The sequence below is a fragment of the Elaeis guineensis genome, chromosome 3 (assembly GCF_000442705.2).
Source record: "Elaeis guineensis isolate ETL-2024a chromosome 3, EG11, whole genome shotgun sequence".
Lineage (NCBI taxonomy): Eukaryota > Viridiplantae > Streptophyta > Magnoliopsida > Arecales > Arecaceae > Elaeis > Elaeis guineensis.
The window spans coordinates 105,835,208-105,852,881 of NC_025995.2; the positions used below are offsets into that span (position 1 = coordinate 105,835,208).

At 40.4% G+C, this 17,674-nt stretch overlaps 2 protein-coding genes across 3 annotated transcripts; one reads left to right on the plus strand and one right to left on the minus strand.

Annotated features, from left to right (window-relative positions):
- Nucleotides 1–4,873: 4,873 nt before the first annotated feature.
- LOC105041188 (multicopper oxidase LPR1 homolog 4) lies at nucleotides 4,874–9,939 on the plus strand. Its single transcript, XM_010918046.3, has 4 exons — nucleotides 4,874–4,951; nucleotides 6,304–6,551; nucleotides 7,038–8,504; nucleotides 9,533–9,939. The coding sequence occupies exons 1-4, from the start codon at nucleotides 4,897–4,899 to the stop codon at nucleotides 9,584–9,586; spliced, it is 1,824 nt and encodes a 607-aa protein (XP_010916348.2). The 5' UTR covers nucleotides 4,874–4,896; the 3' UTR covers nucleotides 9,587–9,939.
- Nucleotides 9,940–10,568: 629 nt separating this feature from the next.
- On the minus strand, nucleotides 10,569–17,051 carry LOC105041187 (multicopper oxidase LPR2). Of its 2 annotated transcripts, none has more exons than XM_010918045.3 (3): nucleotides 16,730–17,050; nucleotides 12,274–13,728; nucleotides 10,569–10,721 (listed from the first exon to the last, which is right to left on the minus strand). In XM_010918045.3, the coding sequence occupies exons 1-3, from the start codon at nucleotides 16,937–16,939 to the stop codon at nucleotides 10,668–10,670; spliced, it is 1,719 nt and encodes a 572-aa protein (XP_010916347.1). In that variant the 5' UTR covers nucleotides 16,940–17,050; the 3' UTR covers nucleotides 10,569–10,667. The 2 variants fall into 2 exon arrangements, with proteins under 2 accessions (XP_010916347.1, XP_019704589.1); XM_019849030.3 differs by lacking the exon at nucleotides 10,569–10,721 and adding an exon at nucleotides 11,917–12,132 and having other exon boundaries at nucleotides 16,730–17,051.
- Nucleotides 17,052–17,674: the final 623 nt, after the last annotated feature.

The following is a 17,674-nucleotide window of genomic DNA, read 5'->3' on the forward strand; positions in this document are numbered from 1 at the left end:
CATTAAGCTCTAGGATGCCATTGTGGGTGAAGCCGAACTCATCGAAGTAAATGATGGTCCGCCCATCAGATTGGACCTCTGTCATCCAAATTTTTGCTATCGATGGCCGAAAGGAGGCCAGAAACACCACCGTGAGGAGGAGGAACAAGCGGAGGAGGGCCATTATCACCGTCGAAGGCTCCAAGGTTCCCAGATCGAGTGATTCGAAACTCCATTATGTCGATCTCCACCACCGACAATCAGAAGGAGGCTAGAAGCACCACTGTAAGGAGGAGAAACAGACGAAGGAAGGCCATCATCACCATCTAAAGCTTCGAGATTCTCAGATCGAGCGATCCGAATCTCCACCACTAACGGTCGAAAGGAGACTAAAAGCACCACCATGAGGAGGAGGAACAACTGGAGGAGGCCATCATTGCGGTCAAAGGCTCTTGAGGTTCCACTAGATCTCGATTGCTCAATTTGATGGCGAATGGTACAAGTGGCTGATGGGAGCGACGACAGGGCAAGCGGCTGTAGGGGTGATGGCATGGAGGAACTTGCGAATCTCAGCATGTCGGCATGAAAAAGGAAGGCGATGGAGGGTGATTGGGTGAGGCGGTGAGAATTTTTCAATTTAGTCTCTAGGGCTTTTAGGGAAGGAGAAGAAGAAAAGCACGAAGCGCGGAAGCAGGATGACAGAGCGCTGAAATTTCATATGCTGGAATTTCATAGATCCGATTCACAACCGCAGGAACCTTCAAATAGGCCGTTTATAGTCTAAATATTTTAAATAAAAATCATAAATAGATTAAATAGGTTGGACAGGTTAAAAAATTTAAATTCAAATCTTATCTGTTTAATAAATAGATTAAACAAGATGATCACCTGAATCTATTTAAGCCAAACCCAAATCTGTTTAAGATGGATTGAATGTGGATCAAATTGGCGGATCGAATCATATTTTGCCATTCCTATTTAGTACTATTATATTTTAAAAGGATATAGTTATGGTGGCAAATTGATCTGGAACGCAGATAGAAATTTTATTCATCTTTTTTTAAAAAAAAAATTAAATAAATAGAGGACCTCCAACTTCTTTTGATCTTTTTACAAGAATATGGAGGCTATAATTTCTTTCGATCCAAGCTAATCTTTTCCCGTCTGCATAGGAAGGGAGACATGGGAGACGGACAACGATTTCCAACTGGTCGTTGGGTGATTAACTCTATTTATTTTTGATCCAATCATATATATTGACTTAATCATGGGATAGTATATACATATTTGGGGGTGTATTTGCAATTGTCTAAAATGATTTCAACTTTAGAAATAAAATTTTGAATATTTGATTACGATCCAAAAATAATTCTAGATCATATATAAGACTCTGCAAAACCACTACAAGCTAAATATCGTGTTTACAAAAAATTAATTTTTTTATAAAAAAATTATATGATATCTTACCTCTCGTATTTTATTTTTTTGTCTATCATGATTTTTTTCAGATTAATCTCATCTCCATCCACATCCCTGAATAATCTTTTTTCATCTCTATCTTTTTTTTTTTATGATTTTCTTTTATCTCTATGTACATCCCTTTCAGAAATATTAATCTTATTTCATTTCTATCTATATCCCGTACATCCACTATTCGACTTTTCATCGAAATTTTTTTTTTCAGATTAATCTTATCTCATCTTCATCCACATCCTCAATTAATCTCCTCTCATCTCTCCCTTTTTATCTAATTTTTTTTATATATCTGTATTTTTTTCTTTCTTCATATTAATTTTTTCTCATCTCCATCCAAGACATCTTTTTTTTCTAACTTTTCTGACTCTTTTTCTGATTAATCTCTCCTTATTTCCATCCCCATCTAATGACAACAAAAAATTTTAGATCCAAACAATTTAAGAATCATTTAAGATATTTATTCTTTTTGATTATTTTATTATTCAAAAATAATTTTTGTGTTTGTTAACCAAACATACAGTAAATTATTTTTATAATTTTATAATAATTTTAAGATATTGATAGTCAAATAAAAAATTATTTTATTTTAAAATAATTTTACCTAAAAATTATACTTTGATCTAAAACTACAGCATTCCCAGACATACCTCATGTCGAAGGCATAAACATGCTTACACAAAACTATAAAGAATGGCGGGCGCCCATGTGGAAGGTAAGCAGGAGTCACCAACTTCGTGCATGTCTTCCGAGTCCAAAAGTAATCAACTAGTACAGCTGCAATGGTGGAGCCATCTTCTAGATCACCAAGTGGCCCAAACGAAGGGATGTATGAAACCAAAGACTTCTGAATTTTGTTAGCTGACTTTTTCTGATAAAAATCGGTTAGCTGACTTGTGAGACCAGTCAGAAAACAAGGCAGCATGGTCTTCGGTGTATTGGATAAAGAAGGAAGAAAAGCAATGCATTACTTTTATTTATTTATTTATTTTATCTTTGGAAGTAGCCGTCAAAGTGATATCCAAGGATTTCTTCCCTCGTTTCAAGAAAAATATTTTTGCATGATCTGAGAGGTCTGAAGTGGTTAACTTCCTATCTTAGCAACATGGTGCCGGTTGGTGCACCGTCCTCCCCATGCAAACGTTTCTATGTGCTGGTTTTGTTTACTGCTTCCTCCCAAATAAGAGGGGGCGCTCCATGTCTGCCATTCCTACCTATCAAGGGGGGAAAAATTGATTTATTTATCTTGAGCTAGTTGTGATTTATTTCCCATTCCTATCCATAGAAAATAGATATCTTTTTCGTGTGCAATATTCATTGTCCTTTTTAAAATGTGTGTTTTACAAGACTCACGGATATATATATATATAATTGTGTGCGAAGAGTCACATTTGATGGTATACGTTGATGTACTTAGAAGAGAAGCAAGTTGTTGAATTGGAGTACGTGTTAACAAGAGAAGAATTTTTGACTAATCTTTCTTCGTATACTTCTCAGAGCAGATTCGTTCATCCTTTCTTATCCTTCCATCTGCATATATGTTCTTACAACACTACCCCTTTTGGATGCCATGATCCCGAGGAGAGATTGTAAGATATCAGTACATGCATAAATACATACACATACATATGCGCATACATATATAAATAGGTGTGTATATACACACGCACTCATTTTCTTACTGGATTGAGTTTGAACTTATTTCTGCGTCCAGAGTATCAACTCAAATTAACTTCTTATATCTGGTGCCAAGCAAAATTCATGTATGACAAGAAGAACCAAAATACACTTGGGTGGGTGGGTAGGGAAAATTAAATCATAGCCCAACCTTGCACGACATTGTCCCCGAGGGTCCAGCAACTGCAGTAGAAGGGCCCAGGAGGCCTAATGACTATCCCAATAATCAGTTTAGTCAACTAAAATTGAAAGTTATAATGTGCTTTGTTGTGTCTTGGCCTCTTGTATTTAATTTCTAGTTATTTTAGATGTCACATATTTTGGACTATGTTATGTTTGTAATTGTGAGGACCCCTACTGATGTATATTAATTATTAATTTTGATTAAATAATAGATAGATTTTAAATATTTATATAAGATCAAAAAATTTAAAAAATATTTTTGATTAATTTTATTGGATGAAATTATAGGTTGTTACTGTAATGATCCGTAGACTTGTTATTTTCTTATCATGTAATGTGAGGCAGATGTAGCCGACATGTGTAGCTGGCATTTATGACTTGTTTTTATGTAAGGACGACCGAGATGAAAGTGAGTGGCAAAACAAGGCAGCTGATTATGAGGCTCTACTACCCAGCACCAATATTTATCCCTCGCCGTCACTCCCAATCAGGCTTGAATCAAAGCCAACAGCTAAGAGTAACTGGCCATTCAACTTAGATTTATGGGCGATTACTGAAAAGTGGGGCAAAAAAAAAAAAAAGAAAAAAAAGAAGGAAAAGAACACCTTATAACTAAGTTAGGCTGGAGTTAGCTCGCCTCTATTAACATAAGAGAATGCAACAATGAAATCCCATTTTCAGGATGTCACGTGTACAAGGAATGCGCATCGAAAGAAGGTTGGATTTCGGCAGCATGAAAACATGACTAGGGCCTTGCCCAACACCGCAAAGCTTCCCTCGTTCTCATCTCCTATAAGTTCACATTGGAAAGAAAAGTCTCCTCTCTCTCATGCCCAATGTGAGTTGGAGAGTTGTACTTTTATCAGTCATCTTTTGTCCTGTTAGTATTTTTCTTTTTTAATTAATCTTTTTTGCCCATCATGTTCAATGACGGCCCTTTGCGATTTGGTAGCCAGCCAAATCTATCAACATCTCAATCTTAGATCTACATGACAATCTGAGATTTGGTTAAGGACTCGTGGATGGCAAGACAAACATTGTGGGGTCTCTCTTGCGCTGCCCACAGGTTTTCATGCATTTAACCACTACAACTGCTTTCATTGCGTGTCTGACTCCAATAGCCCAATGTGGAACTTATAGATTATCTTTAATTCTAAAATATGCATGGGACCATGTTTGGTTTGATGCACTCCACCAACCAAAACCCAAAAAGCAAAGAAACGAAGTGGAACGAACAAGAGATGCTTAGTGCAATCAAGCACGTAATGCCAACCATAACCATCCCATTGCCTCCGGTGGATTCTTTTTAGTTTTAGTTGTTGACGTTGAACCTAGAAATTGATACAACGATAAGAGGCAAAGAAAGGAGCTGTCACTTTACAATCATGTACCTTTTTTTAATCGTGTAATTTGGTTTCTTGGCACCAAATGGAAGGCCAGCTGGGGTTGAAATCTCTCTTATGGCAGAATATAGAGATGGATTCCAACTATGCGTCCTTTTAATATATATCCTCAAGATGAGGCCAGGTTGCATCTGGCGGAGTGGCTTTTGTATCCTCCACTATAAAAAGGGACCATCACTCGATGGCCAAGGCAGCGGACTTGCGCCCGGCACACGCCCCCCTTAACTTTTCCTTAGGTTGTGGTCCCTTTCTCTCTCTCTCTCTCTGCGCGCAAAATATTTTATTATATATTGTCTTGATCGTCAAAAAGTTCCATAGCTCTTTTTTCCCATGATTAAGTTAATTCCATATATAATCATGCATTGGTTAATTGACATCTTTTGTAGAACACTATATACGTGATGAAGGCTAATATTTTGATGAAATCTAGATGCTTTATTTTTTTTTTTTTATTTCAGGTTTGGAATGTTGCTGGCCATTAATCACTTTGGCGTTAATTCTTCGTTCCAATATTATTACTTTTTTAGAAATATTCTAATATTATCTATTGTTTCAATGATTTGTGGTATAATAGTAATGGTAGAATACTTTATCTTGATTGAAGGGAAATTCTTACTCAAAAAATAATATTAGATGATTCTTATATTTGTTGTTTATTATCTATCTAAACACTACAAAAATAGTTGCCTTAGAAATTTTTAGATAGCAATATTTACAGTGCTATCCACGTATTTAAGTGGAGAAATTATTGGTTAGAATATTTCCATCACATGTATTTGGGATCGAGCAATAAAAAACCGCCACATCATTTATTGTTGGAAAAAGGTACATTGTTATCTGAGCTTGATTAAAAAATTTTGAATAAAAAAAGTTTCACTAATTGACCAACACGATGACTTTTACTATTTTGAATGGGAAAAGATACAGTTTCTTGGTTGATCCAAAGTATATTTGGTAGACTTGTTCTAATCAATAATTTTTTTATTTGAGTGCCACTTCTATCAATCCCTTATAAGCATGGCAAAAATGAAGCCCATAGTCACCAACCAGTAATTGGTCTAGGGATTGGTGCCGTGGCTTGTATTTCCAAGGAAGTAGCGACTTAGGTCATGCGATTTATTGGTGCATGGTGTTATAAAGCGTGATAATGCAGCCGCCTGCTGGTGCACAGGTGAATTTGGGTTGCCCTAATTGTATGGCGGATATATATCGATACAACCATATTGGGCCTATTTAGGGGAGGACTAGCTAGCCTTGCTGTACTAATTATGTTGCTAGTTAGAATATGGGCTGGTCTTTAGTTTTATGTGGAGTTGGGAATCTTTCACATGGCACAAACAATTCTACCCTTGTCCACAACCAATCAAACATCCACATCAAGTTGAAATAGAAATCAATGTTATCGGTTTAATACCTAATGCCACACCAAAATCAATTCATGTCTAACATTGGAGTCAACTCCACTCTGGTGACAGTTTTCATTTATTTGGAAACATGATTAGAAACTACGCATAATAAACTACATGTATTCAGGACCTTAATTTGAGCTGGTACTAAACATGGGTTATTCATGCGCGAATTTTAACAGCTAAATCGCATCGCACAAGAATGAAGAGTAAAATGGAGCTAGTTCTTATGCTTCTCTTAATGGTGTCCCTCGCTGGTGCACAAAACCCATCGCCTTCCGTGACGCAGCAAACTCTTCAACAGGTGGCTGCCTCGTTGCGGATGTATGTCGATCAGCTTCCCAACATGCCCAGGATTTATGGCTACTCCATGCAAGATGGCTCCCCAAAACCTGTTACTCTTACTATAGGCATGTACCGAAAAACATGGGTATGCTTCTGGTCTTAATCTGTATCCTTACCCCTACACAATGTGCTACAACTAGACAATGGTAGAAATAACTACTCTACAGCTCGCTTTTTTTTTTTTTTAATTTTTTTTTGAAAAAAAAGACGAGAGCTACCTAAATTCTAAAAGTTTTCATCTGCAGAAACTAAATTGATACGGTACTAGTAAAAACATGAATAATATTTTTTGAAATCACTATCAGTATTAAAGTTGTCTTTTCTATATAAATGAGAACTTGCAGATTAGCTATCTGTCTGTTTGCGTGCCCCGCGAAGACCTTTTCACAACCTAACAGAATATTCAAGATTTTATTAGCATATCTCCATATATGTATTTTTTTTCTTGGTAGCTTCAAGGACTGCCTTTGTATGTGGGGCACCAAGAACTAAAGCAAACAAAAGGGTGATCATGTACGTTTTCGTACAAATAGCTCCATTTATTTATCATTATTCCTATGTTGTTCTGCAGAAATTCCACCGCGACCTCCCTTCCACGCCGGTCTTCGTCTTCGGCACCAGCGCCGAGGCCGCCACCTTTCCGGGCCCCACCATCATCGCCCGCCAAGGCGTCCCCCTCTCCGTCACCTGGCAGAACCACCTCCCGTCCTCCCACATCCTCCCTTGGGACCCCACCGTCCCCACCGCCATCCCCAAGAACGGCGGCGTCCCCACCGTCGTCCACCTCCACGGCAGTGTCCACCCCCCGGCCTCCGACGGCAGCGCCCTCGCCTGGTTCACCGCCAACTTCCAAGAAACCGGCCCAAAATGGACCCAGGCTACCTACACCTACCCCAATGTACAGCCCCCCGGCAACCTCTGGTACCACGATCACGCCCTCGGCCTCACCCGCGCCAACCTCCTCGCCGGTCTCCTCGGCGCCTACGTCATCCAAAACCCCTCCCTAGACGACCCCTTCAACCTCCCATGCGGCGACACCTTTGATCGCCACCTCGTCATCGCCGACCGGAGCTTCAACGTCGACGGCACCCTCTTCATGAACGCCACCGGCATCAACCCCTCCATCCACCCCCAGTGGCAGCCCGAGTACTTCGGCGAGGCCATCACCGTCAACGGCAAGGCCTGGCCGTTCCTCGCCGTCCACCGCCGCAGGTACCGCTTCCGTATCATCAACTCGAGCAACGCACGTTACTTGCGGCTAGCATTATCCAACGGCCTCGCATTCTGCGTCATCGGATCCGACGCATCGTACCTGGCGGCGCCCGTCACGTCGCAAAACATCCTTTTAGCCCCTGCGGAGGTAGCCGACGTCATCATCGACTTCTCGTTGTCGACAACCAATGAGGCCGAGCTGACCAACGATGCACCGTACCCATATCCGACCGGCTCGCCGGCGGGGCCTCTCAACGGTAAAGTGATGAAGTTCGTGATACTGCCAAAGGGAGCGCCGCCGGAGGCTCCCGATAACTCGACGGTGCCGACGAAGGAGGTGAATTTTACATCGGTGGTGCCGACCGACGTGGCAGTCACGAGGTACATAACGATGTACGAGTACACCAGTGCGTCGGGCAGCCCGACGCACCTCTATATCAACGGCAAGAGGTTCGAGGATCCGGTGACGGAGACACCGAGGTCCGGGACGACGGAGCTGTGGAACGTGATCAACTTAACGGGGGATAACCATCCGTTACATATACACCTGGGGGTGTTTCAGGCGATTAAAGTGCAGGAGTTGGTGGACTTGACGACGTTTAAGAATTGTATGACGGCTATCAATGACGCCGTCAAGTGTAACGTGGCAGGGCACGCGGTGGGGAAGGTGGTGCCGGTGCCGGAGCACGAGAAGACGTGGAAGAACGTGGTGAAGATGGAGCCTGGGTACATGACGTCTGTGGTGGTGGCGTTCAAGCTGGTGGAAACCAATCAGAAGTATCCATTCGATGCCACGGGGGAGCCGGGTTACGTCTACCACTGCCATGTGAGTTCCTAATCTGGGATCCAATTTAATGCTTAGGGTGCGTTTGGTTAGTCATTAAAACAACATTTTTTTTATTTTTTAATTTAAAAAATTAAAAATTAAAAATAATATTTGATAATAAAAAATAAAAATTAAAAATTAAAAAAAAATTAAAATAATTATTTTATATGCAAAATAAAATTTTTTTATTTTTTTAATTTTTTTTTTTCTTTTTTTTGCTTCTCCACGTCTAAAATACCAAATCAAAAAAAAAAAGTAAAGAATCCAAATCCTCCTCCCTTGTCCAGCTTTTCATTTTTTCATCATTTTTTTCCTCTTTTTCCGAATCCTTCTTTCTCTTCAGACTCTTCACTTGCTATTCTCATGCTTTTTGTAGTTAGCAAATATATTTTTTATTTTTTTATTTTTATTTAATAATAAAATTAAAAAAAATAAAAAATATTTTTAAAAATTAAAAATTAAAAAATAAAATATATGACCAAAAACTCTCTTAGTTGGTCCGACCCATCAGCATCCATGATATTGAAAGCAAATGCAGTAGGTCAAGGAGATTGCAGATCCGTGAATCAAGTTTAAATTTATGGCTGAGGTACGGGTCTGAGAAGGAAATTGCTGAATGAAACCTGATCCAGTTAGGTCCGAGTGGACATAGTAATCTGTTACAAGAGGACTTAGAAAATATAATCTTCAAGATAGGCAGAACCAGTGAATCTGTAACGGTGATTTTAGCCTTGGGTGCGGATCTTCTGCTGTACACACGATGCACCATTTGATGCGATGCAATCGTGCACTGCATGTATCGCAGCGCAGAGGATCCGTGCATTTTAGGCTTTAGGCTTGCAGCGGATTCGAGTCGAAGTGGACGCGCATTCTTAGCCCATAAGAATGTTGATCTCAGCCTGATCTATTTGACCCTCTAGATTTCGCCAAGCCGGCCCACGTGATTACTATGAGGCATGCTTTAAGGCCATCTTAATTCCTAATGCCTCAGATAGTTTTACTCACTCTCTCTCATATCTACTTTGCAGATATTGGATCATGAGGACAATGCTATGATTCGGCCAATGAAGATGCTTCCTTGAAGAAAGACGCTAGTCATACAAGCAAAACCTTTGTCGGTCACCAGTGGGTTTAGAAGGAATGGAAATCCTAGGAATTGGATGAAGCATGTGTTTGATTGTGATCTAATAGCCCTGCATGTTTATTGTTTTGGGAGGAGTTAGAAAGTTCTAAGTATTGTACCTAGGTATTTATGGGGTTTTAACTAGTGGTCCGTGTGAGAGAAGTTTTATGAAATAATGTAACTTATTAAAGCATGCATCCACGTCTTCATGTCATTTTTAGTTTCTATATGCCGTAGTATCTACATGTATAATGTAATCGATTCATTTATAGTATTACTCATTTTAATAAATCTTCACATTTCTTTTTTAAATTCATGCCAGTTTTCACATTGGTGATGAGCATCATTTTAGAAATTGATAGCTACAGCTGAGTCGATATCTGCTGCAAACTGTCCAATTCAAACCATGCTTAAACAAACGCCTTGTAATTTCAACTTGAAAGGTGCGACCGAAGGAGCAGAAAAACTACCACTATTTCTTTCTTTCTTTTAAAGAAATAAGACTGGACATGCGATTTGAATCTTGAGGTTCTCCCAGAGGGCAAGTGGGAATTAGCTAAGCTAAGACTGGTGGAAAGAAAGCTAATTCTGAGATAATTCTTTGGTGTTGCATTTTCTTTAAAATAGTGCGAACCTCCGTAATCTTAACTCCTTAAAATATACTTATCGTCATGGCCTAATACAATTTAAGCACAGGTATTTGAACATTCTAGAGTATATATAATGTGGTTGGCAGCATTTGTAATTTATTTAATGGTTTCTATGCACACCAACTTCTCATTCAGTACTCGGTATATGTAGTGTCTTGCTGGTTGGTATGCATTGCGCCGAATCTCCACTCGAAATGTTTGTATTAGTAGTCATTTTTGTTAGCTCTGTAAAAGTTAATCACGTTTGATATTATGGTTGCAACCTGGCAAATATAATCTTTAGATACTTAATTTACTATGATAAATAGCATGATTGCTTTTCTCCTTTATTAATTCAATATCTGTTTAGACAGAACCTGACCTTTTGATCCATCAATAGTGCCTCATCTCTCAAGATATGAGCTTTAAGGGCCTCATCATTTCGTTATCTTCATGATCTAAAATCTGCATTGCAATTTGAAAAAATAATATAGTCAATTAAAATTCTTTTAACAAACTATAAACACACGCAAGAAGTTAACTAAAGCCCTAGTAAATACAAGCAAGAAGTTAGTTTAAACTATCAAAAAAAAAAAAAAAGGAAGAAAAAGCAAGAAATTAATTAGAAGGCTAACATTTTTTTTTTTTTGGGTTCAGTTTCTCCAAAAAGAGATAGACTACTAGCTTTCCACTCTGACAATCAGTCAGAGACATACATGGCCCCTCTGACTAGAAACACATCACCAGAATCTGATTGGATTTGGTTATAATGGTGGTGATTTTTCAGTGATGCAAATGTTTTCCATCTTGGTTTAGTGGTGGACAAAATGGAGGCACTGATGGTGCACAAGTTGGGTGGGAAAGTCCAAGATAAATGTTGAAGGCAGTGGAGGATTTAAATATGATTGGTGGTGGGTGCCCCACTGCCGATACAGATGTTAAGAGGGAGAAGTAGTAGAAGACTTTAGAACAAAGGAACAATCAAACGACGAAAAGAAAGATCCTTACAAACATAGAAAACATTACCAGTTTGAGCAGCTTGTGACATTACCGTGTCACATGGATGGCCCAGAAAACATCCAAGTGCTCCTATTTTAAACTTTGGATTACAGGGTAGGGGTCAGCTTGAATTGCTCCTAACTAAATATAACAGGCCAGTGAGAACTAAGAAAAGAACAACATGACATCCTGACGCAAGAACGAGATGACATCTTCATGTCAGGTGTGTAACATTGTGTTGCTGTGGCCAAGACCTCACCTAGTGGAGACTCAACGATGGCAGTGGAAACCCTCGTGCGTGGGATGTTACCATCCAGAACACGGGATTTAGTACATTTATTTTTAGACAGCACCGGACCTACATATTATAATTGACATACGGGAACGATATGGGATTGGATCCATGTGATAACGAGAGGCCGTGACGTTTTAACCAAACAAGAAGAAATGCGGAGCTGTGGACATTGAGTGCTTCAATTTTGAAATACTTTTACATTTAACTATTAAATATTATGAGGATGTCTAATCTTGTCGTGTTATCTTATTTTATTTTATTTTTTCTCATAAAGCTAACCATGCTGCGTTTCACCACGCCATGTCTCTCTACCAGGAGAAATTCTTGGTAGACTACTGCAAATGATGTAGATAAGGTCAATAAAAATATCATAATCTGTAACATATGTATTTAATTCTCTCAAAGTAGTGCCGCGGAATTTTTTTATTGATTTTATCTGCAGCATTTATGATAGACTAACGAAGAATCTCTCTTCCACTAGCGTCCAACCCCGGAGCAATCGTTTGTACAACCCAAAAAAAAAAAGGAGCAATCAGATCCTCTGATGAGTCACGTTTGAGGTGGCAGCCACCAGCGGACCGCCTGCAAATAGACATTGTGATTCGTGCGCAGGGAACAATTATGATAACGATCATATCTCAGTGACTATTTTGATTTTTGCAGCGAATTAAAAAAAAAAAAAAAACAGAGAGAAAGTGCGTGAGAGAGTATGAGAAGGCTTACGTGGCAGTGATAAACGTAACCCGGCTCCTCGGTCGCATTGAAGGGAAACTTGGTCTCCGGTCCCAAGGGCTTGAACCGGACCAGGATCCTGGTCACGCATCCGGGCCTCATCTTGAACACGTTCTTCCACCCTCTTTCGTACCGCGGCACGCTGTATCTCCTCCCCCTCGCGTGATCCCCCACGCGGCACTTGATCGCGTCGTTCAGTCTCATCATACAATTCTTAAACCCGTCCTGGTCCACCAGCTCCCGCTGCTCCAACACCACGAAGACCGCCAGGTGGATGTGGAGCGGGTGATTGTCGTCCGTCAGGTTGATCACGTGCCACACCTCGCTGCTCCCCTCCCTCGGCGTCTCCGTCGCCGGCTGCAGGAACGACATCCCGTTGAGGTATAAATGGGTCGGCTCCCCCGTCGTGCTCTCGTACTCGTACATCGAGATGTACCGCGTCGTCGCCGCCCGGTGCACCGCCGGCGCAGGATACTTGAACAACCTCTTCGGGATCCGCGATGGGTCCGCCTCCCTCCGCCGCCCGATCACGAACTTCATCACCCGGCCGTTGATCTCGTCGGTCAGGTCGCCAGAGGGGTACGGGTATGGCGCGTCGTTGGCGAGGATCGCCGAATCTGTCGGCGACTGGGCAAAATCGACGATGACGTCAGCGATCTCGGAGGGGGCGAGGAGGAATTTCTTGGAGGTCACCGGTCTGGGGAGGTAGACGGAATCGGAGGCGACGTGGACGAAATGAAGGCCGTTGGTGAAGAAGAAGCGGAAGAACCGGGCGTTGCTGGCGTTGATGATTCGGAAGCGGTACCGGCGGCGGCGGACGGCGAGGAAAGGCCAGGCCTTGCCGTTGACGATGATGGCGTCGCCGAAGTACTCTGGCTGCCACTGAGGGTGGATTTTGGGGTTGTTGCCGGTGGAGTTCATGTAGATGGAGCCGTCGGAGAGGAAGCTCCGGTCGAAGACGACGAGGGGGAGATCGAATCGGGGGCTGGATGGGAGGCGGAGGGGGGATTCGAGGTGGGGGGCGAGGAGGGAGTAGGCGCCAAAGAGGCCGGCCAGGAGGTTGACGCGTGTGAGGGCCATGGCGTGGTCGTGGTACCAGAGGGAGCCGGGGGTCTGGGAGTTAGGGTAGGAGGAGGTGGGGCGGGACCATGTGGGGCCGGTGGAGGAGAAGGAGGAGGTGAACCAGGCGAGGGAGTGGCCGTCGGAGTGGGAAGGGTGGACGCCGCCGTGGAGGTGGACGACGGTGGGGACCCCGCCGGCGGGGGGGCGGGGGGCCGGGAGGGTGGGGTCCCAGGGGAGGATGTGGCGGGAGGGGAGGTGGTTGGTCCACGTCACGTGGGTGGGGACGCCCTGGAGGGCCTCGATAGTGGGGCCCGGCACAGTGGCGGTTTCCTTCGAGGTGCCGAAGGCGAAGACCCGCGAGTGCGGGAGGTCCCGGTGGAACTTCTGTCCCATTAAAAGAAAAAAAAGGGATAAAATAAATAAATAAATAAATAAATAAGTAAATAAAGATAATTATATTTTATGACTGAAATTTGTGGTGACGTTGGGGACCAATTTTGGGCAGCTCTTAGTGAAGATGGGATGCCTCACTTTTTTTGGTCTCCAATGTCACCGCAAATTTTGAGAGTGGTCGAAATTACAGAATCTTGAATAATTACTTTTGTCACTGTTCTCCCAATACCGCGTAAAGGAGATAATTGCTTTTGTCACTGTTCTCCCAATACGGCGTAAAGGAGATATTCAAGCAAATGAAGTTAACATAACATTTAGGAATGTTGACGCGTGGAAATAAAATGTTGATCAATGTTGATCGGCCCTGTGCTTGTCCCTGCACTCGTAGGGTTCAAGACTCGCAGATCAAGCCTTGTCATGATGCGGTGATCCTTAAAATATCGCTACTGGCTCAATTCTAACTATATCTAAAATAAAAAAAAAAATTAGAAAGAAAAAGGGATGGACCTACTAGAAGTTTTAGGAAACCACTGGTCTAAAAGGGGAATTATAATAGTGTTGATTTTTCTATTACAGACACCAACGCGACAGGAAAATAAAGATGAAGGAGAGAGTGCAGGTAACAAAATAGAGAAATACGAACGATTTGATAAAATAAAATAAATAAATAAATAAGTAAATTATAAAGAATCAATGAAATCATCGTCTAGAGAAATACGAATGGTCTGATAAAATAAATAAATAAATAAATAAATAAATAAAGATAATTATATTTTATGATTGAAATTTGTGGTGACGTTGGGGATCAATTTTGGGCAGCTCTTAGCGAAGATGGGATGCTTCACTTTTTTTGGTCCCCAATGTCACCACAAAGTTTGAGAGTGGTCGAAGTTACAGAATCTTGAATAATTGCTTTTGTCACTTCTCCCAATTCGGCGTAAAGAAGATATTTAAGCAAATGAAGTTAACATTTAGGAATGTTGATGCGTGAAAATAAAATGTTGATCGGCCCTGCGCTTGTCCTGCACTCGCACAGTTCAAGACTCGCAGATCAAGCCTTGTCATGATGCGGTGATCCTTAAAATATCGCTACGTCATACAATGGATTTGGCTCAATTCTGACTATATCTAAAAAAAAAAAAAACTTAGAAAGAAAAAGGGGTGGACCTACTAGAAGTTTCAGGGAACTACTGGTCTAAGAGGGGCATTATAATAGTGTTGATTTTCCTATTACAGATACCAACGCGACAGGAAAATAAAGATGAAGGAGAGAGTGCAGGTAACAAAATAGAGAAATACGAACGGCCTGATAAAATAAAATAAATAAATAAATGAGGATAATTATATTTTATGATTGAAATTTGTGGTGATGTTGGGGATCAATTTTGGGCAGCTCTTAGTCCTTATATTATTAAAAATTAATAATATAAGAAATCAATGAAATCATCGTCTATAAAGAAATATGAACGGCTTGATAAAATAAAATAAATAAATAAATAAATAAAAATAATTATATTTTATGATTGAAATTTGTGGTGACGTTGCGGACCAATTTTGGGCAGCTCTTAGTGAAGATGGGATGCTTCACTTTTTTTGGTCCCCAATGTCACTACAAATTTTGAGAATGGTCGAAGTTACAGAATCTTGAATAATTATTTTTGTCACTAGATATTTAAGCAAATGAAGTTAACATTTAGGAATGTTGACGCATGGAAATAAAATGTTGATCAGCCCTGCGCTTGTCCCTGCACTCGAATAGTTCAAGACTCGGTGATCAAGCCTTGTCATGATGCGGTGATCCTTAAAATATCGCTACGTCATACAATGGATTTGGCTCAATTCTAACTATATCTAAAATTTGGCTCAATTCCAACTATATCTAAAATAAAAAATAATTAAAAAAAAAAAAAGATGGATCTACTAGAATTTTTAGGGAATTACTAGTCTAATTTTCCTATTACAGACATCAACGGGACAGGAAAATAAAGATAAAGGAGAGAGTGCAGGTAACAAAATAGGGTGTCGAACTAAAACGAATGATGATATATGGCAATCATGTCTTGCCGATGCATTCCTAAGAAAAAAAAACTTTACTCAAAATAAAAAAAAGAAAACTATCACTTTCTTATTGTACATTGCATAGGCCCTCTTTTTTAATTTTTCTCTTCCTCACACTGCACAGGCCTTTCACTTGTTGAGGAATAAACTAACCCAAATATCTGCTCACTCTACTCGTCTGTGTTGTTTATTTTTATCTCGAAAACTCATGATTTTTGGGAGCACAAGGCTGCTTAGCATTTAGACAGTATTTAACTCAAAAATATTATTTTAATCCCATTTTCCTTCAAAAAAGCATTCAAGAAAACAAGAATGCCAAGTAGGAAACTGAGGTGTGGAGAACGTTAGCCTTGCACGGTGTATGCTCCAAGAAAAAATATTCATGACAACGGTGATACCATATTATATTTGTGGTAAATTAATAAAAAATAAAAAATCAATAAAATACAAAAAGATAACATAAAATATTATTTATAAAAAATAATAAAATATATTAAAATTAAAAGAATATAAAAAAATTATTAATTTATGATAAATATGATGTGGTATCATCGTTATAACGAATATTTTTTCGTGCTCCAGGCTGTTAGTCCAAATTTAAAAAAAAATTAACATCAAAATTTGCAATCAAAAAAAATGGATTGCCCTCTCTAACTATTCTAATTGCAATTTCTCTATGTAACTTTTGCACCTAGATCTTTCATTCACGGGAACAAAAAAAAAAAAAACTTTTGTATCTAAAAGAAATTATCGGATATTAGACGAACTAGCTAGAATGAGATGATTGGATCAGAGTCTTCGATGGTCTAGGGATGGATCCGCCGCTCCGCCGGTGGACCGATAGCTCACCACTCAGCGGCTCAAAAACCATGGGCCGAAAAAAATAAATAATTAACAAGGGCAGGGCAGGGTTTACGGGAACAAGGGAACTGACCCATGTCTTCTCGTACATGCCGATTGTGAGATTACCAGCGGCCGGAACGCCATTCCTGACTTTATATCCTCGAAGCCTGGGCATCTCGGGGAGCTCGTCCACGAACATCTCCAGCTTGGAGGGTCTGAAGAGTCCCTCCCCATCCGCAGCACCACCCCAAACTCCCTTCACGCCCAAACAGAGCACGAGAAAGAAGAAAGCCATCTCCATGGTCGATTGCTGTTTTCTTTTGGAGTTTTGTTCCTCTTCCTATCTCCCTCTTGCGGGTTCTGGGCGGAGAGCGTGTAAAACGATGTGTGTGGGGTCGAGTGCTAGTGAGTGGCTCCCTGAGAATACTATCCCTTTTACAAGAGATCGTCTTCCCATCCGGGGCAGTCCATATCTCGTCAGTGGGGCAGCCCATTTTTATCCGAGTATATCGGTAAATATTACAAAAATATCAAAAAATATTTAAAAATTTTAATCGATATATCATATTAAAAAATATTTAAAAATATCAGAAAATATCAAGCAGATTTTCAGCTAATATATTATATCCGAAAATTTTATGTAATATGTATCACATCTATTAAAATCATGAGGTCTCTGTTAATTTTTTATAGTAAAATATAAGATTCTGATTTTCTGAAATCCTATACTCTTGTATGCGTGCGTGTCTATATATTTTGGTGAATGTAAAATTATAATATATTTTTGTAGCTCAGCTCCAATATTGTATCAAAATTATGGTGCAAGGAGAGGGCGGCGTGCTCGGACTACAGATTGGCGGTCGAGCAACTTTGCCACAAGACCCTGATGGGGAGAGTGGTGGCACACGAAGAATCTAGAGGGAGTTCGAGATGAGCTGACAATAGAAAATAGACCAGAGAATGATAGCACACAAAAGTCGGTCTGTAATTTCAATAAATTCATTCAATATATCTAGCAGAGAACAAGATTCGGAAA